Source organism: Oculina patagonica, chromosome 9 (assembly GCF_052425735.1).
Source record: "Oculina patagonica isolate OP01 chromosome 9, crgOcupat, whole genome shotgun sequence".
NCBI lineage: Eukaryota > Metazoa > Cnidaria > Anthozoa > Scleractinia > Oculinidae > Oculina > Oculina patagonica.
Window position 1 is genome coordinate 28,608,936 of NC_135766.1, and position 25,858 is coordinate 28,634,793.

General features: G+C 37.7%; 1 protein-coding gene across 1 annotated transcript; it reads left to right on the forward strand.

Annotated features, from left to right (window-relative positions):
- Window positions 1-649: 649 nt before the first annotated feature.
- On the forward strand, window positions 650-23,086 carry LOC144664645 (uncharacterized). Its single transcript, XM_078525811.1, has 17 exons — window positions 650-709; window positions 9,970-10,112; window positions 10,578-10,829; window positions 10,910-11,074; window positions 12,007-12,120; window positions 12,907-13,032; window positions 13,491-13,587; window positions 13,874-14,092; window positions 14,827-15,203; window positions 15,310-15,477; window positions 16,057-16,167; window positions 16,561-16,680; window positions 18,462-18,552; window positions 19,131-19,505; window positions 19,805-19,933; window positions 20,491-20,727; window positions 21,845-23,086. The coding sequence occupies exons 1-17, from the start codon at window positions 652-654 to the stop codon at window positions 22,183-22,185; spliced, it is 3,123 nt and encodes a 1,040-aa protein (XP_078381937.1). The 5' UTR covers window positions 650-651; the 3' UTR covers window positions 22,186-23,086.
- The last annotated feature ends 2,772 nt before the right edge of the window (window positions 23,087-25,858 follow it).

Genomic DNA, 25,858 nt, shown 5'->3' on the forward strand with positions numbered 1-25,858 from the left:
TGGTATCATAAACTTTTTAAAAAGCTTTTAGTTATAAAGATAATTGTGGGAGACTGCCAATCAAACATAACTGTTTTAACGTTCACTTTCGACCGTTGTTTTCACAGTTGCTTCGTGGTATCATAAACTTTTAAAAAGCTTTTAGGATAATGTGGATAGACTAACAATCAAATAAAATTGTCACGCGGTCGTTGTTTGTGTCTTCACGGCCTTCACGGTCGCGAGAGGATGTGAAAGTTTTATTTTTGATTGAAGCTATCCCCAGCATCAGTTTGAAAAACCTTCACACAAGAATGGGAATAAATATAGATAGCCACGATTCTAGCCGCCTTGCTGTTATTGAACATATATTTAATATAAAGTATACCGAAAAAGTTAACTAGGTCTACAGTAAACTCAATATTTACTCAGACAACTAACTCATCTCAACTCATAACTCGGTAAATATCCAATCCTAAATATCGTAAACAAAACTTGAGACCCTTGAGGCTTTAAATTACAGTCGTCATTTCTAAGTGACTTGAGACGACGCCTTTCCTTCATAGTTACTAGAATTAACCCAGTGACGCTTCAATCTTCGAGACTCGTGTATTCATTACACTTTTAGTTACGAAGAAAATCTTTTGCGTTTTCGCCCGAGAAGAACTAGAAATGTCCCGTGGTTGCGTTCTGTTGATAGCCGCAATGGCGTCCCTTTGCGGTCTAGCGAGTGAGTATTTCTTTTTAACTTTAAATAGCGAGGTCTCGTGATGTCCCACCTCAGTAATTCAAAACAAAAGCGGAATGAATTATCTTTGAATTAATTATCTTTAATTATTTTTTGAGCTCTCAAAATTGCTTTAAGGGAAAGACTTCACGCATTTTGTTCCGTAAAACGTGCACTTAGCAAAGGGCGGCAGTTTTTGGATTAGCACGTTTGCTCGTACGGATTTCTTCGAAGTGATTTGTCAAACAAATATTTTTTTTTTCGCTGCTCTTATTCTAGTGGGAGTATCCATTATATATAAAGTGTTATTATATATTCTTGCCGAGCAGCCGTTGTTTTGCGACCGTTACGGCGGCGTAACTTATACCGGGTGAGCACCTAACTTTTCACACGCATGGGGCATTCGCTACCAAGAATAGCCTTGAAAGAGGATGTTCCTTTGTTCCATTTTCCTTTCGGAAAAAAAGGATTTCACAGATTCTACTCTTAAGATGGGATAAAATCATTTATTTAAAGAAGAAACTCTCATCGAGTGCATTAGTAAACTGACGCTGTTAGCTACATATGGGCTGAAATGCGTTCGGTTAAGCGCCAACGCTTAAACTTTGTAAAGAAGTGTTACATTAAAACGCTTGCGAAAAAATTACGCTCGCCAGATCGTCACATTCTAAAAGGATATATTGTTCCGGCTACAAATAATTTACACCAAACTTCAACAATTCTTTGTTGCATCTGGCATGTTTAGAATTTAAAAATATGAATTTACAATTGCGATTGCATCCTGCTTCAGAGATGGATATTTAGCTTTAGTTTTTAAGGGCAAAAATAGATCATTTTTTGTGAATTTTTCTTATGTAAAAACGATTTGACTATATCGCTTACTGAAGGCAAAGTCAGTACGTTATTCACAGTTTTAAAAGTTATCTTCGGAACAAATTTTTCACCATTGAACCAAATCTCCAAACATATCGCACTTTCAAATAAAAAGTGTCATGCTTTTTCTACGGTGAACGTATAAGGTAGTCTTTCATTTTACTTCGCCGGAAATAAATCACATATCCCCTCGTCGCCTTAAAATAACCCTTACTTATTTCTAGGGAAAGTCTCAACAACAAGTTGACAATGTTTCAAAAGGCTTCCCATTTTAAATAAGGTTTCTTCTTATTTGCGTGTTTGAGTGTTTGCGAGTCAATTTAACATAAAACATCTCGATCAAATATTTGCACGGAGTGCTTTTAGCTTGGAGCAAACGTGATCAGACAAAAAAGTTTGTTTTTGTTTCCCGCAGAAACTCTTGTTAGGTCTTGCCTTGCTTAACTAATTAACATTAATAAGCTTTTCCTTCCGGAGACTTTTTGAAAAGAAGAGTACTAAGTTTGTAATTAAACAGCGATTCTCAGCATCATAAAGAGCAGTGCTAAGATCTCGTCTATTACCGTTAAAAACAGTTCTTAATTTTCCCTTCATAAATTATTCACAACAGATAAGCTTTTCTGATCGGTTGTGGATTTACAAAACAAAAAACGTTTGCAATAAGAATTATGCTGAAAATTGTTAAGTCAAACGACGTCATTATAACAGACCAATGAAGCTCTTCACTTTGTAAACTGTGCATGTTCGCACGATTCGCCGTTTTTAATTAAACGATTATTTAATGATTTCTATGCTACATCGAAAGTCTGACAAACAAAGAAAACTGTTTTGAAATGACGGTCTTCCAACCCTTATTTGCACAGTTGTTTCATGGTATCATAAAGTTTTTAAAAAGCTTTTAGTTATGAAGATTATTGTGGAGGACTGCCAATCAAACATAACTGTTTAAACATTGACATTCGACCGCTGTTTTCACAGTTGCTTAGTGGTATTATAAACTTTTAAAAAGCTTTTAGATTACGAGGATAATGGTGGGAGATTGAAAATCAAATTAAACATACTTGACACACGGTCGGTTTTTGCCCTCATAATATGCACGGACGCGTGAGAATGGGAACGTTTTTCGGTTCTGCTTGAAAAAACTGCACACAAGAATGGGAATATATAAAAGATAGTCACGATTTTAGCCGCCTTGCTGTTATTGGAAACGTTAACTCAGACTTCAGTAAACTCAATATTTACTTAGACAAATAAGCTCAACTCATAACTTGGTAAATATCCAACTCCAAACTTGGTAAACGAAACGTGAGACCACTGAGGCGTTAAATTACAGTCGTGTTTTCTAAGTAACTTTGCATTTCGAGACGACGCCTTCGCTTCGTAGTGTATTCATTAGACTTTTTTGCGAAGAAAATCGTCCACGCTTTGACCGAGAAGAACTAGAGATGTTCCGAGGTTTCGTTCTGTTGATAGCCGCAATGGCGGGGGGGAGTTCTGTTCTTATTCTAGTAAGAATAGCCAGTATATATTTTTGCTGAACGGCCGTTGTTTTGCGACTGTTACGGCAGAACTTACTCTGTGCTAAACAACGGACTTTCACCCCTACGGGACATTTGCTACTAAGAATAGCTTTGCGAGAGGAAGTTCCTTTGTATAGTGTTTTTTGAACGTAAAGGAATTTCATGGGTTCTTCAAAATATAATCATTTCCCTAAAGAGGAAACTTTCATCGAGTGCAATAAAAAACTGACGTTGGACTGAAATGCGTTGTAGCGCCAAAGCTTAAACTTTGTATCAAGAAGTGCCATCTTACATTAAAACGTGTGCGAGAAAATTACGTTGTTTCAAGTTGGTTTGAAATTTTTAGTTTCTGAATAATTTGGTGCGAACAAAATTTATGCGTAATAAAATTGAAATTCGCGTTAATAACATGTATCGTTTATTTCCTATAATAAGGTAGGATATTGTTCCGGCTTATATAAATTATAACACCAAACATCAACATATCTTTGCGAATTTAATTGCGATTACATACTGCTTCAAAGATGGATATTGAGTTTTCTAAGTGCAAAAATTGATCCTTTTTGAGCATTTCCCTTTCGAAAACACGTCTTGGCTCTGTCGCTGACTGGATCGAAGGCAAATTTAAAACGTTATTCACAGTATAAAAGTTATCTTCAGAACTAATTTTCACCTCCGAACTTGAAGCTCCAAGCACATCGCACTTTTAAATGAAAAATAACATGCCTTTTCTATTTTTTTATGTTTAACGTATATATCAGACAGCTTTCCATTAATATACTCTAAACCAAGGCATAGTTCCCATCTCACAACCACAAGTTTACTTTTTTTCAAAAGGCTTTCCATTTTAAAAAAGTTCTCTTTTTGTTTGCGTGTTTAGGTGTTTGCGTTCCATTAAACATAAAACAACACGATCAAATATTTGCTCGGAGTGCTTTTAGCTTGAGGCAAACGTGATCAGACAAAATAAGCTTGTTTTTGCTTCCCTGTTAGATCTTGCCTTGCTTTTAGTTATGAAGATTATTGTGGAGGACTGCCAATCAAACATAACTGTTTAAACATTGACATTCGACCGCTGTTTTCACAGTTGCTTAGTGGTATTATAAACTTTTAAAAAGCTTTTAGATTATGAGGATAATGGTGGGAGATTGAAAATCAAATTAAACATGCTTGTCACATGGTCGTTGTTTGCCCTCATAATATGCACAGTCGCGAGAGGATGGGAACGTTTTTTGGTTTTTAGTTATCCCCGACATCAGCTTGAAAAACTGCACACAAGAATGGAAATATATAAACGATAGTCACGATTTAAGCTCCTTGCTGTTATTGAAAACGTTAAATCAGACTTCAGTAAACTCTATATTTACTTAGACAATTAAGCTCAACTCATAACTGGGTAAATATCCAACTCCTAACTTGGTAAACGAAACGTAAGACCCTTGAGGCGTTAAATTACAGTCGTCATTTCTGAGTGACTTGAGACAACGCCTTACCTTCATACTAGAATCTTTGAAGCTCGTGTATTCATTTCACTTTTGTTGCGAAGACGATCGTTAACGCTTCGCCCGCAAAGAACTAGAGATGTCCCGAGGTTGCGCTCTGTTGGTTGCCACAATGGCGTCTCTTTGCGGTCTGGCGAGTGAGTACTTGTATATTCTTTTAAATTTGAATAGTGAGCTCTCGTGATGTTCCGCTTGTTTCTTTCAAACGTGGAGTGATTTGCTTTAAGGGAGAAACGTTGTGTAATATGTTCTGTATAACGAGGACTTTAGAAAGGGGCGGCAGTTTTTGGATTAACACGTTTTTTCGTAGTGATTCTTTCAATGTTGAATTGCGTTTTCCTTTATAAGCCTTCTTTTTTTTGCTTCAAAGAGGGATATTGAGTTTTCTTAGGGCAAAAATTGTCTTCTTGTATGCATTTTCTGGTTGAAAAAATGTATTGACTTGATTGGTAAAAGGCAAAGCCCCAAGGACAGTACTAACACTTTAAAAAGTTATTTTCGGATCCAAGTCTTCTCCTTTGAACCAAGATCCAAATTCCAGCGTAGACACTCAAATGAAAATAACACGCTTCTTTCGTGGTTAACAAATAAGTTGTCTCAAATTTTACTTTGTCTAAAAACAGACCCAATATTTCCAACTAAATTTACAAGTGTTGGATATTAGTTTTCTAGGAAATTCGCAACCACAAGTTCATATTTTTTAAAAGATTCCAAGTTCCCCTTCTTGATTGCTTGTTTGCATTCCATTTAAAATAAATAAAGTATCCTGATTAAATATTTCCTCGCCAAAGGCTTTTAACTTAGAGCAAACGTGACCAGACGAAAAGAGCTGGGTTTTGTTTCCTGCATTATAACTATACATGAAAAAATTCTCGAATCTGATTGGCTTAGAGAAATACAGTGTTAAATTAATTAGATACAGAATTAAGATAAGTCAGTGCAGTAGTAAGGAAATTCAGTACTAATAAGAAGAACAAATTTAAACAAAGCATTCTGATTGGTTAGTAAACCAACGCACCCAGAGAGAGCCAATCAAATGCTTCCACGCTATCAGAATGGCGCGAAGTTTTGATCTGTTTCGAGTTGCGAGTGACTCACTGGGAGTAAAAAACAATTGCTGACGTTTTGAGCACAGTAGCGAAGTAAAGAAAGCTCTAAATACCACTACACTGAAAAGCACTGGATTTTGTTTTTTTCTGATTGGAATAAGTGGATTCTCAAGAAGGGAATTGCCGACTGGGTTGACGCTTAAACATGTTAAAGCGAATTTTATTTTGGCGAAGATTATGAACCAGATCGGCACAAGGTAATGATTACATCGCTTGATAGACACTTTACTTAGTGAACAGAACATGTAGGCTTTCTATTATACGGGACAGGTAATCGTTTCATCCAAGGAAGTGTTCAAGGAAAATTGAAACAGCTTCACTTGTTTTCTGAGCTCTTAGCATTGTTTTTTTTAACATTTTGTTATGTGTAACGAGGATTTAGAAAAGGGGGGAGTTTTTAAAGTTTTCTTTTTTCTCCAGTTTTCTCTGTTCGTATTCTAGTGGGAGTAGCCAGTATATATTCTTGCCAAACAGCCGTTGTTTTGCGGCCTCTATGGCTGAACTTAATCTGTGCCGCACAGGGGCGTTTCACCACAACGGGGCATTTGCTATCAAGAATAGCCTTGTAAGGGGATGTTCCTTTATTCCATTTTCCTTTCTAACGTTGGGGATTTTAAAGATTCTACTATCAAAATAGGATAAACTTCTCTCTTCAAAAGGGAAACTCTCATCGTTTTGGAATTTGACGTCATTAGCTAACTACGTATAGGCTGAATTGTGTTGAAGCGCAAAAGCTTAAACTTTGTAAATAAATGCTATGTTACATTGGAACTTGGGTGAAAAAAAAGCCGGCGTTGTTTCAATTTCTTTCAAATTTGAAATGACCTTCGGACAAAATTTTTGAAACTCTTCGGAAATCTTCGGAAGATGGTCGAAAATCTTCGAAAAAACGTCAAACAACTCCTAATTAGTAGGTTTCAAGAAATGCGTTTCGACTTTAATAACAATAGGCTTTGTTTTACAAGCAAAAATGACCCTATATGGCCATTTTTGAACAATGGCGCAACAGCTTAAGAACACACGAGGGATTTGACGAAGTTTCCGATTAGCATACAAGCGGGAAATTGAAACGCTAGGAAATAAAGATACAAATTTTCCCCGGGAGGGTGATACTGGTAAGTTTTGTTTAGTGCAAATAGCGACGGCGCGGGGGACGGTGAAAAAAGTGGATATGAAAAGTTAGAAAGATTTCAAGTTCAAAGCGCATTTCACGTCTTCAAAGTGTGAATAAACGTTAAGCAAGAGTTCGAGTTCAAAACGTGGGTTCGCGTCTTCGCAAGTGTGACCACAGGCTTGCCATCCTATGTTTGTGAGGTCACAGCATGCCCATATGAATATTCAAATTTCTTCACTAATTGCTATTGTAAATATTTCGGACCGGGATCTCCGATGAAAACGTGTCAAGGAAATTTAATTTTTCGACTTCATTCCAGAGGCGGTACCGAATTCTTCGATGTGGAAGTTGCACGCCTTATGTAAATATTTGTATTCAATACACGAGTCAAAAACTTAAACTCCCAAAATAGCTCTCGCGCGCTACAAATCGCCAAGAAATCGGCATAAAAACAAACCTTAACAATGCGAAAATGTTTCTACTTCATTTTATTACAAATAAAAGTCGTAAAAGCCGCTATTAGAAAGTTTAAATATTTACAATAGCAATTAGTGAAGAAATTTGAATATTCATGTGGGCATGCTGTGACCTCACAAAAATAGGATGGTAAACCTGTGGTTTGACTAAAAGTTTCGAGCAAGGTTTCGAGTTTAAAGCGTCGGTTCGTTTTTTCGCAAGCGTGAATAAAATCTTTTTAAGTTCTAGGCGTCGGTTCGTTTCTTAGCAAGTGTGAACAAGAGTTTGAGTTCAAAGCGTGGGTTCGCGTCTTCGCAAGTGTGAATAAAATGTTTAGAAAGGTTTCGAGTTAAAAAAAGTGGGTTCGAGTCTTCGCAAGTTTGAATAAAAGTTAAGCAAGGTTTCGAGTTCTTGGCGTCGCTTCGTGTCTTCACAAGTTTAAACAACAAGTAAAGCGAGAGTTCATATTTAAAGCGTCGGTTCGTATCTTCATAAGTATGAATAAAAAGTTTAATAAGGTCTCATTATGAAGCGTTGGTTCGTGTCTTCATAAGAATGAATAATAAGTTATGCGAGGTTTAATTTCACGTTCATAGCGTTGGTTAGTTTCAGGAGCGGAAACCTGAGCTGACGAGTACAAATTTGACGCAACCTACTCCCCCAATGTAGCTAAATTGTCATACCGACAATGTTCCGATTAGTCACGAGCTTCGACCAAAGTCCCTCTGTGCAACCAAGAACAAAGGGACTATTGTTTAGTGCTTAATGGGAAAAGTTGGGACACAAAAATAGACCATTTCTTGATATAAAAAAAAAATATTGAACACTCGAAGAAAATTTCCATATTTACGCGCGCCCATCTATTATTTACCTACTAGAAGATGGTTTTCCATGTTCTATAAGAAAATAATGCACGCTTGAGGTCTATAAAAGCTGCTAGTGGATGCCCGAGCCGTCAGGCGAGGGCATTCAGCTGCTTTTCTAGACCTCAAAAGTGCATTATTTTTTTATAGGACATAGGAAAACCATCTTCTAGTGGGTTTAGAATATAGCATTAAAAAGAGCACAGAACTTACAAGACTCGCGGCCGCTCACGGCATTTTACAAATGCACGCAACATTGGTAAAAGTGAAAGTTTAGTTTATTCTTTTCTTTGGCGGCTTCTTTATAAATAAACCAAGATACCATTTCATTCATATTTCCTATTTATATAGTCCTTTCTCCAACTACCAAAAGATTCTCACAAAGCCGACAAATCTAGTTGAAATATTTACGCATTCAAGTTTGGTTAAGCCTACTTCAATTTCATTCAAATGAAAAATTTTCATGCGTTCGTTTCGCAGCAAGTTTTTCAAATTCGCCTCTTATTTCGATTTAAAAAGGACAAAAGTGGAGTGTTCTGTCTTCATATTGTGGCTAAAAAAGGTTTCTTACCTCAAAGCGTTTCTAGAGTCCGGCTTGTTTTGCTAAATAATTTCCAATCAATTTCGGCCAGTTCACGGCAAAATAGTGGCGTATACAACTCCAAAGAAAAACAACAAATTTCAACGATTCTTTCTTCATCTGTCGCTTTCTTTGGCACTGTCTTACTTCCATTTAAGCAGGTAAAACGTTTCTGATAAAAACTCGCTGCTTTAAAGCATCATTTAAACAACAAAACAAGAGAATAGAAGCGAAGTCGACGAAGTCGTTCAGCGAAATTCGACAAACAATTCGCACATCCGGGGTACCGGGCTTCTATAGTTTTCAGCTATGTTCTATTAAAAATAATGCCCGCTAGAACTTCCATCGCGCGTATACAGCGGCTATATTCTAATTTCTATTAGACACACTACAGCAATCAGACACAACTCCAGATTACTGGAAGTATCAGCCGTGTTTTAAATAGCAACTTTATTCGCTCTTTGATTCAAACCCCAATCAGTGATTGGTGTGACATGCATACGTTTCTCCCCACTAAGAAAGCCAAAGAGCCGCTGTAAGGCCTCAATGTCTAAGGGTTTCTATATACGTACCACAACTCTCTAAAAACCAACGGCAAATATAAATGCTTTAAAATTACCTATAAACTAAGAATGTCCATCAAGACACGATATAACAATGCTGGTGGAGATTGGATATACAATTAAAAAAATACGTGAACATAGACGTTGAAATGTCTGGAAGTGCCGAGAATCTAAATCGTCTATTCTCATGTAGTCAACGGTGACTCATTGCTCATTTCTAACTACTAAAACTACTCGTTAGTGAAAACAAAAGTGTCAATTTACCGTTCGCAACAAAAAATAAATATATCTCGCCTTTTACATTTGCCTGCAGCAAAAAAGAAAAATAAATAAATAAATTAATTAATTAAAAATAAATAAATAAATGCACTAACTGACTTTAGAACTCTTTTATCAAAATTTTTCTCATTCTTAACGTAAATTTTCATTAAATTGAAAAACGAGAACTGATTTCACGTTCAAGTTGCCACGAAATATCAGGTTCTTTCTTATTAAAGACTCGGTTAAAGAGCGAACCAGTTATTTATATTAACAGCCCCCTCCCCCCCCCCCCCAAAAAAAAAAAAAAAAAAAAAAAAAAACACTCCGTCCTACCACCAGAACACCAATACCCAAAGCCCTCCTCACCCAAGCACTTCGTACACAAATAATGTGATTTGTTGTTTAATTTTTGCTCCCAAAAGGTTCTTCCCCGCTGCAAACTGGCATCTTTAACATGTCACAGACCGCGCAGGACGGGGGCTGCAGCAGTGGCTGCTCTCAACATTGTCGCCTGCCACGTTGTGGAAACGTGGTATTTCCATTTCCATTCAGTGGATCAGGAACGGTACGCCTGTACCTAATAGTGTTGATAAACCCATCTGTATTTGCAGTAAATACCCAGGGAAAGGGGGTCCTCACCCGGGAGTAAATAGTGAAAGTCGTGCTGCTGAGCTATATCTTGCTTCATCTGCCTTATAAAATTTTGCGCTTGTCCTCTTTTACAAAATATTCTTAGTGCGATTCTGAGTGAGATCCATTCCTCCTTGGTGTTCTGATTACAATATATGTATTTGGATGGATATTGTGCGACCGTGTATGGTTTGATTCCTTGTTTTTCTTTGGTCGTCAAAAATACATCACAGGATGTTTTTTTGTCCTAGTCAAGCGTTCAACAAACTTTAGCAAACATTAAGGTCCCCAAGCTCCACCCCTGCCAATACCAAAACCAAATCAATACATCCGTTTTAAAAATTTAACCATGTCAGATGACAAAAAGCAGCAAGAGAATCTTAATTTCTTACTTTATTAGGTTCAAGTTCATGTAACATTGAGTCATGGTGAGCAGTTTTCACGTGTTCACTCGCCTGCTGCTTTGTGGGTCGAATCAATCAGTACACGTGGGTTCAAGGTGTGTGCACGTGAGTCAGGCATTGGAACAAATGGAACTGGAGTCATCAACTGGCTGGCTTTCCAAAATCAACCACAATTGACACATGGAAGAGTTAGTTTAAATGGCATTTGGACAACAGAAACTAAATGCGAGAAAGTTACATTCTCTCAGGTAAGATGATTTGTTACAGGTATTCATCACGAAAATGTCTCTTGAATGTGACGCATTTTATTTCTATGAACACATTGCAGAGCTTTGGTGAAAGACCTTCTGTGTTTGTCTCAGCTAAGTACACACGTGACACAAAGCCTGATGACGCTATGTACGTCTGGCTGGAAAATGTAAAACCCGGAAGTTTCGAAGTGTGCCTCCGAGAGTTCTTGGCGTTTGACGGCAAACATCAAGATACTATTGTGGTGGGTACACGACTTGTAAAATTTCCGATCACTCAAGTTAAAATGTATTAACCGTTTCAAAGATATTGGTGAATGCTTTCAGCAACTGTTTCAAGTTATACACGGAATAATACTTTCGAATAATTAACAAGTATTGCATGAGCGCGTGTTGGATATGAGGTGGTAAATAGCCTTTACTATGTCATATCCAACAAGCGCGAGTGGAATAATAGTTTTATTAAAAACGCTCAAGTAATTATATTATTTCAGCTCCCCATTTCGTTGACCCGTACACCTACCATATTTGCAGTCCATAGTATATGAGCTCATAACCATGGCCTGTGAACTAATCATGTCTCAGGAATTGCAATATACCATAGCTGACAGCTATGTTTATCAGGCACTATACGAGTTCATAATCCTTTGAAACAGTTTCCAAATCTCGTTATTCCGTGCCAACACTTTTAAAATAAACAATATTATTTTACATTGTACTCATCATCTGACTTCTCATTGGCTAAGAGCCTAAAGCCAATTCTAGGAATCCGCCCCTGCGCGCGACCTTCAGTTAATTCGCTAATCTGCTAGCAGATTATTGAATAATCTGTAGGGTTTGCACGCAATGCATGATTTCCGAGAACAAGGTCGAGTTCACTTGTGGTGAGTACATTAAGAGGAGAAGAAAATAACGAATAAGCACAACTTTTGAAATCTTTCGTTGTATTTTTTTTTAAATGTATGATAAAACAATTATTAGATTCGCTTTTTGTGATATCCGAAATAATCAAGGTCTCGGTAAGAATTATAACACTTACATCGACCTTGATTATTCCGAATATCACAAAAACCTCATTCAATAGTTGTTTAAAATTGCTTGTCAATAGAAATAATGGACCCTGGTCTGCCTGAAGTATATCTTTTTAATTTCATATTGCCTATTTTTTTCTTTCCAGGACTGGTTCGCATTCACCGGCAATGGGTCCGAGTTAAATTTTACGAGGTCAGGGGAAGTGTACTTCCCCAACAGCGGCAGCCCCACGGCAGACAATAATTATGGATTCTGTCAAGTAAGTGACTTAATTGATAAGCTTCAATCACATCATCCCAAAACTAAAATGAAGGCCTTTCTGTTCAAATTAAAATATATTCACCCAAATCATGTGTTTGTTTTACTAGACAGTAGAATTCTGAAAACAGATTAGCACTAGGGGTGGACTTGATCGTTATGCCTTTCATGTGTGCTTATATTCCGGAAGGCTTACATAACGAGAAGTTTTATTATAAAACTAAACCTTTTATCAATTTTTTGGTTTTCAATTCAAACGAAGAAATACTGTGACTGACTATTACTTAATGTAGCTCTCTAAACATATCGAATAAAAACCAAAAAAGCATTTCATTCTATAACAACGTGAACGTTGAAAACGTTTTACCTTTTTTTAAGGAGATATTTTTAAAATAAGGTAATTTGCTTATACATGTATCCGAGAGGGCCTATCACAGGTAGACAATCGTCTGTGTTTAAGGCCGCGTGTCGTAACGCTATTTGATCTCATAGGTTTAATGTAAGTTGTAACGATTGTCCTCGGCTTGAGTCATCTGGTCGCGAGAAATGCCTCTTAAAATACTGAATTTTGCATCTTTTGATCCAAAAATTTGGTCTACTGTAAGCCAGATAAATAAAGTTCACTTACCTTGGTGACGGCTAGTGAGGATTCAACGACCTCAAACCCCATAAAATCACAAAAGTTTACACAAACGATAATAGGTAATTGAACTTTATTTACTCAAACACAGAGGATTGTCTGCTTGTGGGCCTATTTAAAAAAAATATATATTTTTTTAATTTTCAGGAAGTTCAGTTTAACACAACTTTTTATGAATCCCCCGCTGTGCTAATCTCTGTCGGTCATCAATATGACCGAAAAGTCAAAAGCCATGTTCTTCCAAAGAATAACATAATAACAGCCTGGGTTGAGGTAAGGTTTCCGAATTTTTAAGTTCAACAGCTACATAACTCTTATTAGTAGAAACTCAGCTGTGTTCTAATGGAAATCCGCGAATCTGATTGGTTCTCCCACTGATTTCTATTCGCCGATAGAAAACAGTCGCGCACTCGCTTAGCTCTTTAAGCGGTAAATTTTCTTGATTTTTGTCTTCAAAGTGCACAATATTGTAGGTTTTGGACTGCAATCCTTTAGAGTTTCTACTAAAACAATTAGACTACTCGCCCTCGTTTTCTATGAGCGATAGTCAACTCGGCTGCGCCTCGTTGACTATTTGCTCATAGAAAACTTGGGCTCGTAGTCTAATTGTTAAATAGAAACGACTTTATTTAATTTTTTTTGCACCTTGGATCTGCCACAGTTTAAGCAGAAAGTTTCAGAATTTTTTTTACTTCACTTAAAAAAAAAAAAGGTTTTCATTTTCTTTACAGGAAGTTCGTCTGAAATCCATGCGAATATGTGTTAAAGATTTAACTGGAACAGGAAGTCTGCACGACCCCCTGACTGTCAGTTATGTTGTGATTGGAGGTTGGTAATAAACCTAATTGGAAATTTGGTCATGATGTTGTCTTTCAATTAAACTGTTTCCAGAGTCGAAAGAAAAAAAAACTATCAGAGAGCGATTGTGCTATCTATGAAGCGAAGGCGAAGTGATTTATTTTGGCTTAGTAGCCAAACCTTGAGATGCTAAATTCACCGTCTAGCGCGGTGAATATATGTGTCATAGTCCGAGCATAGTTCGACCAATCAGAATTGAATTCACCTCTGAAAATTATACTAACAAATGATAATTGCCCTAATTTTCCATTTACAGACTTAAATCCATGCCTTGGTGTAAAATGCCCATCATTTGGGGTGTGCAAGACTTTCAGTGCACATGAAGCTCGCTGTGTGTGTAACGAAGACTGCCCTTCCTATCAGGATCCAGTTTGTACCGCGAATGGTACAACATACGACAACAAATGTCTTTACGAGCTCAGCTTCTGCAGGGGACTTGACAATAATACCATTTATCACCCAGGAAGCTGTGAGGGTAAGTGAGCAGTTATCACGATATAGCTTATGGCATCTAAATTTCTTAAAATTTAACGTGAATGTGAATTGCATACAATGTCCTGTCAGTAAGCTTGTCCTTGTTGTGCTTGGCAACCTTTTTGGCGTTTGGAGCAACTTTTTGCGTTTCTAGCAACCTTGAGCAATGTTTAAGCAAAATGTAAGTTTATCACCCATGACAAAATTCAACGATTGGCATAGAAAATTTAAATTTCTGCGCATTTGTTGAATGTTTGTCAACATTTTGACAAAAAAACCCTGTGACTTGTCAACGTGTTTGTTTTCGTTTCGTTTGCCCATATTTGCGAGCAACTCTTTAGCCCAAGTTTTTAAAGCTTTTTTCTTCCCCAATGTTAGCAATTATTGTGAAGAACGAAAAATAAAGCTTTTAATTAACGTTCATATAAAAATATCAATGAATTTAAGTAGCCTCCATTTGGATTTTGGGCACTATTAGCAACATTTTTGTGTTCCAGAGAGCAAAGTTCCAACTTTTTACGAGCACAATCGGGACAAGCCTATTTGTCAGTGATAAAATTCTTAACGGCCTTGTTAATATGTGGTAAATCTGAATGATGATTGTAACAAATATGACCGTGTTATAGCCGCAGGGCCGCTAAATAGTGCTATGTGTAGCGGATTGGCTGAGATATTGTTAAAATATTTGATGTCGAAGGTATGTAGCTTTTTAACAACTTTTCCGTTCAATAACAGGCTTTCCAATCGCGCATGGCCGTGTAAAGCTTCTCCGAGTTCCCAAATGGTCTGACTCAAGCTGCAAGACAGTGTTATTCCCGCCATACCGGTTCTACCCGGATAAACAAGTTCATGTACAAATAACACTGAATCACATGAACTTGAATGACTCGGTAACAGTTCACCACGCTATCACCTCGTGGACGGAAAATGTGAATACGCGGAATTTTACAGTCTGCGCCATGCAATCTGGGAGGAATGAAAATAACTTTAATCCATTTGCAACTGTGGACTGGATGTCGTATCAAGGAGCAACACCTGAAGTAATGACGGGAATAATCAGCATTAAAAAATGGTGGTCTGGAACGAACTGCGAAGATGTGTCGTTTCCAAAAGTAAGGTTAAATCACGAAGTCGATCTTAAATCTACAGCTAACTGCATGTAGTGTGGTAACCTTAAAAGCAGTTGTGTCATGATTAATTTCTCTTTTTTGATTGCAGGACAAGTTTAAGGAGGCGCCTGTAGTTCTGGTGACGTCAGAGCACCTCAGAACTGGAAAGGAGTATGATGCCGCGCTGATCTGGACAGAGGATGTAACCAAGGACTCATTTAAAGTCTGTCTCCGTGAATTGCAAAACTTCGATGGAAAGCATGAAGATATTAATGTGGTATTTGATCAAATATTTCATTTATTTTTCAAAACGTTTTGGAACGAACAAAATGAATACATAGCCTCTGCTTAAAAATTAATGAAACACCTTTACTTTGCGTGCTAGCCTTATTATATTGCAGCTGCCTTGAGTAGTCATTTTGGTAGTCTGGGTAACCTGTGGTGAAATAAATTATATTCGGTCAGGAGAGGATTAGCGTTGTGAAGCTCTTTCCTCTTTGCATTTATCGTTGATAAATAAGTTTTTCTACGAATACTGAAGGTTAATTACGAGGTAATCAAATCATAAAGCCCTTTTGAACGTAGTGTCGTTAGACCAAAGTAATTACTCTAGCAAACCAAAAAGGGCACGGATAATCTCGGGAACCAATGAAAACTTGTGGCAAATACATGTACCCAACACGATGCGTGGGATGTAAGTAAGTTGTGATTGGTTTTGGTTTATTTCTGATTGGTTGAAAAAGTGCGCGAGATGTTTAAACCAATCCGAAAGCATGGCGATACTTAACCAAAGCAAAAAAGAATACAATCAAGTGATAACTGCTCTGTCATTGCCATTTCCATAATTTATTTGCAGAACTGGATGGCCTTTGCTAAACTACACAAGCCACTCTTCACTGAACATGGCTCTGTGAAGTTTCCAAACACAAACCCACCAACAGATGAAAACAACAACGCTTACTGTGAGGTAAAATTACAAATGTATCTGGGTAATATGACACTTCAAAATACAATACAATTTGTATTTGAATTATTCCTGTCAAAATCGATTAAATTGTACAATTAAAGATTTGAAATTAACGAGGAAAACGGTTCAGATGACTGAACTAAAACTGCTTTAAACAGTTCAATTATTGAGCTCCTCGCGGAGTTATAATCCTTTTCTGCGGAGTGTTGAAGCAATTTTTTTTCTTCTGTTGAATAGGCGGCCGTAGCCTACCGAATTGGAAGGAGGTCGGAGGGTTTAAATAGAAAAATGAGAGGCTATCAGAGAGGCGGCTGGGGGGGGGGGGGGGGGGGTGGCTAAAAAGAGGGCTTGTGGTGCAATAGAGTATTCATCGTATTTCGCTTTATTTTACAGTTTGTTCAGTTTACACGTAGTTATAACATAACACCATCAGTCCTGATATCAGCCAATCACAGCACAAAAGCCAGCGGAAACTTGGCACCAGTTCACAACGGTATTACCACGTGGATTGAGGTAAGTTACCTTATAAAGCAACATTGAAAACTGATTATTAAAAGTGATCACGGTCGACTAAAAAATTTAATATCAAGAAACTAAGTAAAACAACGAAAAGAGCACAATTGTCTTGTTTGTTTCTGATTACAAAACAAATGATTAATGTTAATTTTTCGATGCTGTACGGTTTTAGTTTGGTCCAGTATTATAAAAGCCAGTGCGAAGACATCCTCTATTTCCATTGTTGCAGGCAGGCTACATTATGAAATCGGCTTTGCTATAAGTCTGGCCTCAGCAAGGTTTTTATTTGAATACCAGTTATCAATTATCTTGCAGTTATGGCAGGCGCAGTAGACTTATGGTTAGCGCGCCGGACTCCGGAACGGACGTTCCGGGTTCGAGCCCTGGCCTGGGTCACTGTGTTGTGTTTTTGGGCAAGACACTTTATTCTCATAGTGCCTCCCTCTACCCAGGTGTATAAATGGGTACCGGCGAAATAATGCTGCGATTGGGTACGCGTATATACCATGCGATGCACTAGCATCCCATCCAGGGGGAAGTAGAAATATTCCTAGCTGCTTAATGCTATCGAAAACGGGATAAGCTCCGGCAGTTTGCGCCACTTGGCTCGAGACTTCCTATTTTTATCCATAAAAAAGTCAAGTGTACAGACAATTGAACTGAGAAATGCTGTTTGCATTTTTTGTTCCCTTCAAACAGTATCTGGATTTTGGACGCTAACAGTGATAAGGCTACTGACCTTTTTGGTCGTCTCTCACTTCCAACATTTCTAGTGGCCAAATTGCATAAATCGTGAATTTAATTGTTAAACATCGGACGAACGGGGGAATGGGGAGGTTGTTGTCACCCCCAATTTTCATTACTTTGAAAATAGGGTTTACGTACTATTTAATGGTAAAACTGTTCATTCATCCCTTGCGGCGATTTGGATATAACAACTGTGCAGCAATGTTTTTTTTTTGAGAGTGATAAATGATCGTCGCAGTGAATTTCCAATAAGCAATTGGAATAAAGAAGCCTGAAAAAAATTCAGGGCTTCAACGGGATTCGAACCCGTGACCTCCGCGATACCGGTGCGATGCTCTACCAACTGAGCTATTGAAGCCACACATTGGGAGCGAGGTCAATTGTGAGTTCATATTTTCCCGTGAGAGGAGTGAAATGATGTAATGTATATGAAATGATTCATATATATGAACTGCGGATGTATATGAGAGTGATAAATGATCGTCGCAGTGAATTTCCAATTCCAACATCCGCAGTTCATATATATGAATCATTTCATATACATTACATCATTTCACTCCTCTCACGGGAAAATATGAACTCACAATTGACCTCGCTCCCAATGTGTGGCTTCAATAGCTCAGTTGGTAGAGCATCGCACCGGTATCGCGGAGGTCACGGGTTCGAATCCCGTTGAAGCCCTGAATTTTTTTCAGGCTTCTTTATTCCAATTGCTTATTGGAAATTCACTGCGACGATCATTTATCACTCTCATATACATCCGCAGTTCATATATATGAATCATTTCATATACATTACATCAATGTTTTTTCTATGAAAAAAAAATGGCAGCTATATTGACGACATATGACGTCATATGAGATCTTATCTAGAAAGTTAAGGCCTTTCTATCCAGTGCAAACTAACTTATCTGTGTAGTAATAAAACGAAAATCTTAGGGGCCATCCACCTCTCCCTCACTTGTACCACGGTTAGGATATGAATTTGATTGTACGTCCAAACGTTTGGACGGTATGGCGTTTAATTTGCAGAATATGAACGCGTCTGGATTTAGAGCTTGTGTTAAAGAGTTGTATGAGACAAGATATGACCCTGTATCAGTGAGTTATGCGGTCCTTACAGGTAAGAAAACACTACATAACACGTAGTGATTTCAAAACAGTGTATCAAATATGAATTTATACTGTCGGTAACTTCTTTTTTGAAAACACAAAGCAAGTGAAATAAAAGTTAGTAGCTGAGATTTGTGGACTGTCCCTGGGTATCTGTAGTAGTCAAAATGTATTAAGATGAGTATGTTGTAAGCGAGATATAAACTGAAAATGCCAGAGGAATTAAAAAACATTACTTGCATGGGAGGCATATGGATATTTTCAGAGTATCCCCCCCCCCCGGTTAATACGGTGGACACCGGCTTCTAGCCTTGAGTTGTGTTTTTGGGCAAGACTCAAGACCACTACAACATACACTGGAATACCATAAGTTTGTTGTGCAGTTTGCTTGCGAACTGTTATGAGGAAATGAAACCGTTAACAAGTTTTGCCTTTTATTTTTAGGGATGCTTATAAATTTACTGATAGCCTGAGTGTACAAATATGAACATGTTAAAACACAAAGAAAGAAATAATTTAGGCAATCCTACTGGTACTCTTATCAGAAACAAAAGTACTTACATATGAATATATTTAATATTTGCGCAGATATTTGTGAACCTGGATGGAGTTATTTTAAAGGCTTCTGTTACTTCACGAGCGAAACATGCACAAACTGGACCAATGCGCTATCAAAATGTCGGCAAGCGAACTCCGTTCTTGTTGATGTAAACAGCAATGAGGAAAATGTTTACATCCAACACAGACATAATGGTGAGAAATCGTGGCTGGGATTGAACGACAGATCAACAGAAGGTGACTTTACTTGGGCGGATGTCGGACCGGTGAACTTTACAGCTTGGGCGAGGAACCAGCCTAATAATTTCAGAGGAGAAGATTGTGTTCACGCCCTTGGTTTGAAGATGAACTACGAGTGGAATGACGTGGAATGTAGCGACTGTCATCAGTATACTTGTAAGAAAGGTGGGTAATAAACAAATAAATAAACAAAAACCCTTAGTTAAAGGTGAATAAATAAAGTACCAATGCGGCTAAAGAGTGAAGGAATGATATAGTGAAAGATCAAGTGAGAAATTAAGAAAACAACGGAGTGACTGAGCGAACGCGTGAAAATGATCAAGCAAACAAGCGATCAGAAACTATAAGGTTCTTTCCGGATTAATTATCAGGATTAATTATCAGGAAAAAAAGAATGTGTGCACATACTCGAAGAACGTTGAACCGTGTTATATCTTTTTTTTATTATTTTGTTTAATCAACAGACCTAAATGAGTGCGACAGAAAAATGTGTCATCAGTTTGCCACATGTGTGAATTCGCGTGGTTCACTCTCGTGTACCTGTAACCAAGGATACATTGGAAATGGATTTGAGTGTAGCCTAAATTATGCAGGTCAGTAAGATTACGTGTTTAACCAATAGGAACTTTTAACAACTTTCTGTTCTATTTACCAATTATATTTGCTGTGTATATACAGTGCCTGTAATAAGCACAGTAGTTCTAAATATATTGCCATGTAAATATTAAGGATATTTTATTATTATTATTTCTTATTTCATTTTGAAAACTATCGAAGCGATTAACGGAATTTAAGTTAAAAGTCACTATTTCAGTTACTTACTAATAACATTTTAAAAAAATTATACAGGAGGATTGTCAGACTCAGTCATTGTAGGAAATAACAACAAATACCTGACCTTGTTAAGCGTGTTTAACCAATAGGAACTTTTAACAACTTTCTGTTCTATTTACCAATTATATTTGCTTTGAATATACAGTGTCTGCAATAAGCACAGTAGTTCTAAATATATTGCCATGTAAATATTAAGGATATTTTATTATTATTATTTTTTATTTCATTTTGAAAACTATCGAAGCGATTAACGGAATTTAAGTTAAAAGTCACTATTTCAGTTACTTACTAATAACATTTTAAAAAAATTATACAGGAGGATTGTCAGACTCAGCCATTGTAGGAAATAACAACAAATACCTGACCTTGTTAAGCGACTGGTTAATACCAGTCGCCCAAAGCATATCGTCTCAATGGAAGCGGTGTTGGAGAGCGTCGGTGGATGGCTGGGCTTCAACAACTTTTCATGGACTGTGTGACAGTAAGGGACCAACTGTGACAATTGTACGCGTTGGCCAGTATATCTTTGGCGGGTACACCAGCCTCTCATGGAGTAAGTGGCATGATTATATTGCTTTAATGCATGCGTATAATCAAAAGTTAAATACATCTGGCCACACAAAAAGGTCCAATGCTTTAGCATGCTTCATGAAATGGCGTTTTGGGCACGATTGGAGTAGAATAACGTCGCCCTTTAGAGATATTAATTTTTTTATTAGACACGATAAACTTTTGTTTTCATTTTTTTTTTTTAATTGTTCTCAAAGTTATATTTTCGTCAGTAACTAGGAGGGGTAGAGAGGGGAAAAATCAGAGGTGTGGGTAAAGGGGGACTCTAAATGGCACTAAACATAACTTAAGGGATGCGAACTTTATATCCGACAAGTGTCATCAAATCATTTATTAATAAAATAGTACGGTAAAAATGAACCTGAATTGGGCCAAGCCTCAAAAGTCGATTGTCGCCTTAGGATCAGGAGGGCAGGGAGGGGGTTGTTGTGGATCCCACACATGACGTCATGTGACATATGACGTCACATCCAACACAAATTTAATCATCTTGTAGAGTAACCTAAGAGCTTTCTACTCAGTGCAAAATAATTTCGCTGCGCATAAATAGAACGAAAATCTTAGGGGGTTCATGTTTATTGATTTTAGAAGAATTTTCCTAGCTGCTAAAGAAACTGTTGTGCTGTGTCGGCGTGCAAAAGAAACACTTACTTGATTATCATCTGGAAGTTGATAAAGGTAAATAAACCGCCGTAGGAAATTTAGAAAAGCTAAACTATCAAGCGTTAGGCCTTCTTCGAAGCAAAGTTCAAAAGGACCAACGCTCGAAACATCAGCTTTTCAAAATTTGCTACGGCGCTTTTTTTTTTTAAATTTATCAACTTCCAGCCGATAATCAGTTAAGCATTCCTGGGTAGCCGAGTTTATGAATCTGACACGTGTATCATTTTAGAGCTCTGAAAGAGGTATTGACTTTTTTAAAAAACCTAATCGGATGGTTAACCTTAATTGAAAACTTGAGACAAATTTTAGGGGAACAAGATATCGTACTAGCAGTCTACAGTAACCTTCTGTAATGCGTTCGATGCGAAGCGGTCCAAAGTGTTATTTATGATCATATAAATGTACGACATTTTTTTCCACTTTGTTTTTCTAATTAGGCTCCAGTTGTGGATATCGCTACGATTCAGCAGCTTTTCTTTTCTCTTTGGTTAACAAGCCTGGTTGGAAACCACTAAAAAAATACCAAACAGGAGAGTACAGTTCCCCTAAGGCTCATTCCATCTACAGTTGTTCTTCCTCTGGACCAACGTTTGGGGGAGGGCACGATTTTTACATTGCCAGCTACGCCTCAACTACAACAAACTCGTACGCAAACCTTGGATACACATATGGCCCGCCAGCTGGACACAGCTATGGATCATCCTTCGCCCGGTCATTCCTGGCGGGTAGCTTCAAGTTTCAACCTGATGAAGTGGAAGTCTTTTATGAGACAACCTGAATTTATCGCGTAAATCGGAGTCGTAGCTTTACACGCCCTGCACAATAAAAATAAACTGTGAAAACATATCAGTAGAATAATTATTGTAAACACTTTAAAAGTAAAGAAGCGGGATATTAGAAGACTTCATTTTCTCAATAAGTCAGTCCACATATTAGTATCATTTACACATGATATGCTAAAAACGAATTGAATTATTAAATACAATAATTGTAGTTGTTGGTTCTAAAGGATGATAGGAGCAAAGTGATTACCGGGAATTGAATTAAAATACTTGATTTTATCGTGACGACAGCGTTCTCGAACATTATGTTTACTTAGGTTATCAACAGAAATCGGCTCGGATAACTTTATGGTGTCAGCCTGAACGGCTTAGTATTCAAACTAAGAAAAATCAGGAACAGATCTATCCAGTAATAAAAACGACAAGAAATGAGACCTTAAGCTTGGAGTGGGTGGCATATGGTTTAAAGGGGCGTAACTGGATTTTCTTTTTAACTTAGAATTCTTTCTCGAAAAGTGTATGCCCTGAGTACACAGAGCGGCAAGAAAAATACTAAAAAGAAAACTCATTTTACACTAAACCAACTTTTTTTTAAAATTAAACATAACTTTCGACTGCCCGTTTGAAAGGGAGAGATCTCATTACGAAGTTTTAAATTGAATTTAATTTGATTCTAATTTATCATGCCAAGAATGTAATGTGTAGGTTTCAAGCTGATTTTGCTGGTTTAGATTTTTAAGAAAAAATAGGCCGGGCAGATTATGATAGTTCTTGTGTAGTTGGGTACTGATCAGCATTTGTCATTAAATTGTGCTGTCTCACAAAATAATTACTTGCAGTTGTGTGACACAACGTTGTAAAAGTGTGAAATAATAAAATAGAGCAGGGTGAAAATAACGTGTTTCTTGTGCTTGTTCTTATCCCGTTCTTATCTCTGCTATGTCCCTGATTTAGAGTTGCTGCACGGTATAACAGGGTTGCCACAGGCTAGAAAATGGCCAGGGAAAAAAATTCTTGAAGGTTAGGGGAAGTCAGGAAATTTCAACATTTCGAATTAAGAAAAGTCCGAAAAAAATTACAATTTTAGCAACTTTGATTTTATACCATTGTAGGCTGTAGGTTTGGGAACACTGCTATAACTGTCGGTTTGCTTTTATTTAGTCAGGGAAAACCATTTGCTTTTTCTGTGAAAAGTCAGGGAATTTTGAAAAATGATGTCTTTGGTAGCCAGGTATAAATGAGAACGATGCGGTGCAAGGGAACGTCCAAAACAAAAGCCAAGTAATTGTCCACTTTCAAGTTGCGTCATCTGTGACAAAGCGCCGGTCACGCAATGTCACGCAACATAACAGTTAGCAAACTGCAACCAGTCTTGAGTCGGAACGCATACAATAATGTTGACATTTCTTTGTGACTGCCATGTTCTATAGTAAATGCTGTTAATCCTGGTTAATTTTAAACCCATTTACCTCATATCGTATCAAACCAAAACGCCTCAAAAACCCACACCCTTTGGCGACACAAATACTTGTAGAGCGTATAAAAAGGAGTACTTGTTCAACCCCTGCTCCCCCCCCCGCCACCCCGACTTATGAAAACTGACTACAGAAGAAAAATGAGCTCATGTGGCGTTCTCGGGACGTTAAAAAAAATTAAGCAATATCTACAAAGCACATGTGGCGTTCGGTGCTCGAGCTTCAGCACTGCCTGTGAGATACGTATTCACTTTATGTGAATAGCGACTTAAATAAGGGAGAGACCATGTAATTTTATTTTTCAGCATTGGTATTTGCAAGATTTTTTTACCAACATTACTCCCGGCAAGATTGTTTTGCACCATCCATGTTTATCAGCTGGGGCTTCCTTGATTTTTTTTCTTCCGTGCTCGCTTGTGCACGATTTTTTCTCCTACTTTCATATGCAACCAGTTTTGTTTTTCGTAATTGCCCCCTTGAACAATTAAATGGTCTGTTCCCTAGGCGACATAAGTCACATTAGCCTCAAGCAAAAAAAAAAATATTGTCACAACCGAAATAATTTAAATATTTCGGTCACGCTTTTCCAATTCCTCGGTTCTTGTTTTGCTGAAGCGGATAAATTAAACAACACTAAAACTCCTACTACTTAGTTTCTTCGGGGTCATTTTTCTCTCTTTTTTTTTCAAGGATATGCGAGAAAGACTAGTGCTCTCAGTCTAGCACATTTGCCATTTTGGCTGTCGAGCCCTAGCGAGGCAACAGCCTATTCTTTACAATAGCGAGTAAGAGCCAAATTAAGTCACAAGGAGCCCTCACATCAGCTATAAGGATAAATAAAAATAAATTATACCTTACCAATCGTCGCGTTATGTGCTTAGCAGCCATTTTGAATTTTTAGTACTCGGTCTAGCAGGTGGGAGATCTGGAATCGAGAAAGATGTGGGGTCTGGGACGGTCGAAAACCGTTCGGAAATATTAATTCTCGGGGCGACGTCCGATCACTTTATGAGTGCTATATAGTGTCAAGTATAAATTAAGAGTTCTGAGGGTTTCCGAAGATTTCTCGGTTCAAATCTTCTCGCTCCGGCTGGCCGCCTATAAACTATTCCAGACAACCAACTTGCAGACCGCGTATAAAGAACAAAGTAGCGACAAAAGCAGGTAAACTTTTATTTTCATTTATCCTCTTATCAGATTTGAGAGCCCCTGTTTTTTGTGGGATGTAAGATCGAAGACATGCGCAGTCGATGCGTTTTTTTTATATCCGGGGTAATGTGTATGCCATCCGGGGTAACCACTCTTTTGTGTTTGTGATGACATATCTTAAAATGCAGGTTTAAATAGACATGTGATATATCGATCGATTTCGAGCAGGAATGGAGATCAAAGACACCATAAACCTTGGGAAGTATTCATCAAGGTCATGAACAGTTTAGGGATGAATCACGAGGAAGACAAGATATTTTTATGGGTTTGGCTGCTCTATTATGTGAGCATTTTATGCTGATTCACGAATAGAGGTTCCAAGATATCGATCAAGTCCTACTTAATGGAGATCATTTTTTTCTCAGTGCATTCATCAGCAGTGAAGTACCAGGCAAACATGTTTCCATTCGGAGTAAACTGCCGACTGCTGCTTGCTGGTCTCGGGAGAAACGAGAGGAAGGTCTGAAGCCAACCTGCTTTGTGTCTAAAGCGACTTCAGTACCACAAGCAAATCATTCAAGTTTTGTGGCTTCGGGCTCATGGACGCTGCCAAGATGGTGACCCTAGTAAAGGACTGGAAACCAGAACCTCCCGGGCTAAAAGGCGGCGATGAGAACAAGTAAGCGTTTGTATAGAAGAGGCAATCTTTAGTGAGTATATCTATATGTAGGGTCATCGATTTTAAAGGGACTGTGTCACGGATTTTAGCCACATTTCGGCATGGGAAGTGAGCATCTAGCTCGGCGAAATATAAAAATAACCTTTTAAAACAGTGAAGGAACATTTTAATAACACGGCAAATACAAAAGATGGTACGAATGGCCAAAAGTGACGAAGATTGAAATGGATTGCAATATGGGTTTTTGTCTTTTAACTTTATTGGTGTCAAAATTTAAAATACAATATAATATAAAATAAATAGTGGAATAAAAAAGGACAACATAGGAATTGCGCGAACGGGAAAAGTTACCCATGCGAGGCGCGA

What these genes read in the sequence shown, in the direction of transcription:
- LOC144664645 (XM_078525811.1), top strand. Translation starts at nt 652, where the DNA reads ATGTCCCGTGGTTGCGTTCTGTTGATAGCCGCAATGGCGTCCCTTTGC. An exon ending in CATTCAGTGGATCAGGAACG is followed by an intron (nt 10,113 to 10,577) that starts GTACGCCTGTAC and finishes TTACTTTATTAG; the next exon opens with GTTCAAGTTCATGTAACATT. An exon ending in AACATCAAGATACTATTGTG is followed by an intron (nt 11,075 to 12,006) that starts GTGGGTACACGA and finishes TTTTCTTTCCAG; the next exon opens with GACTGGTTCGCATTCACCGG.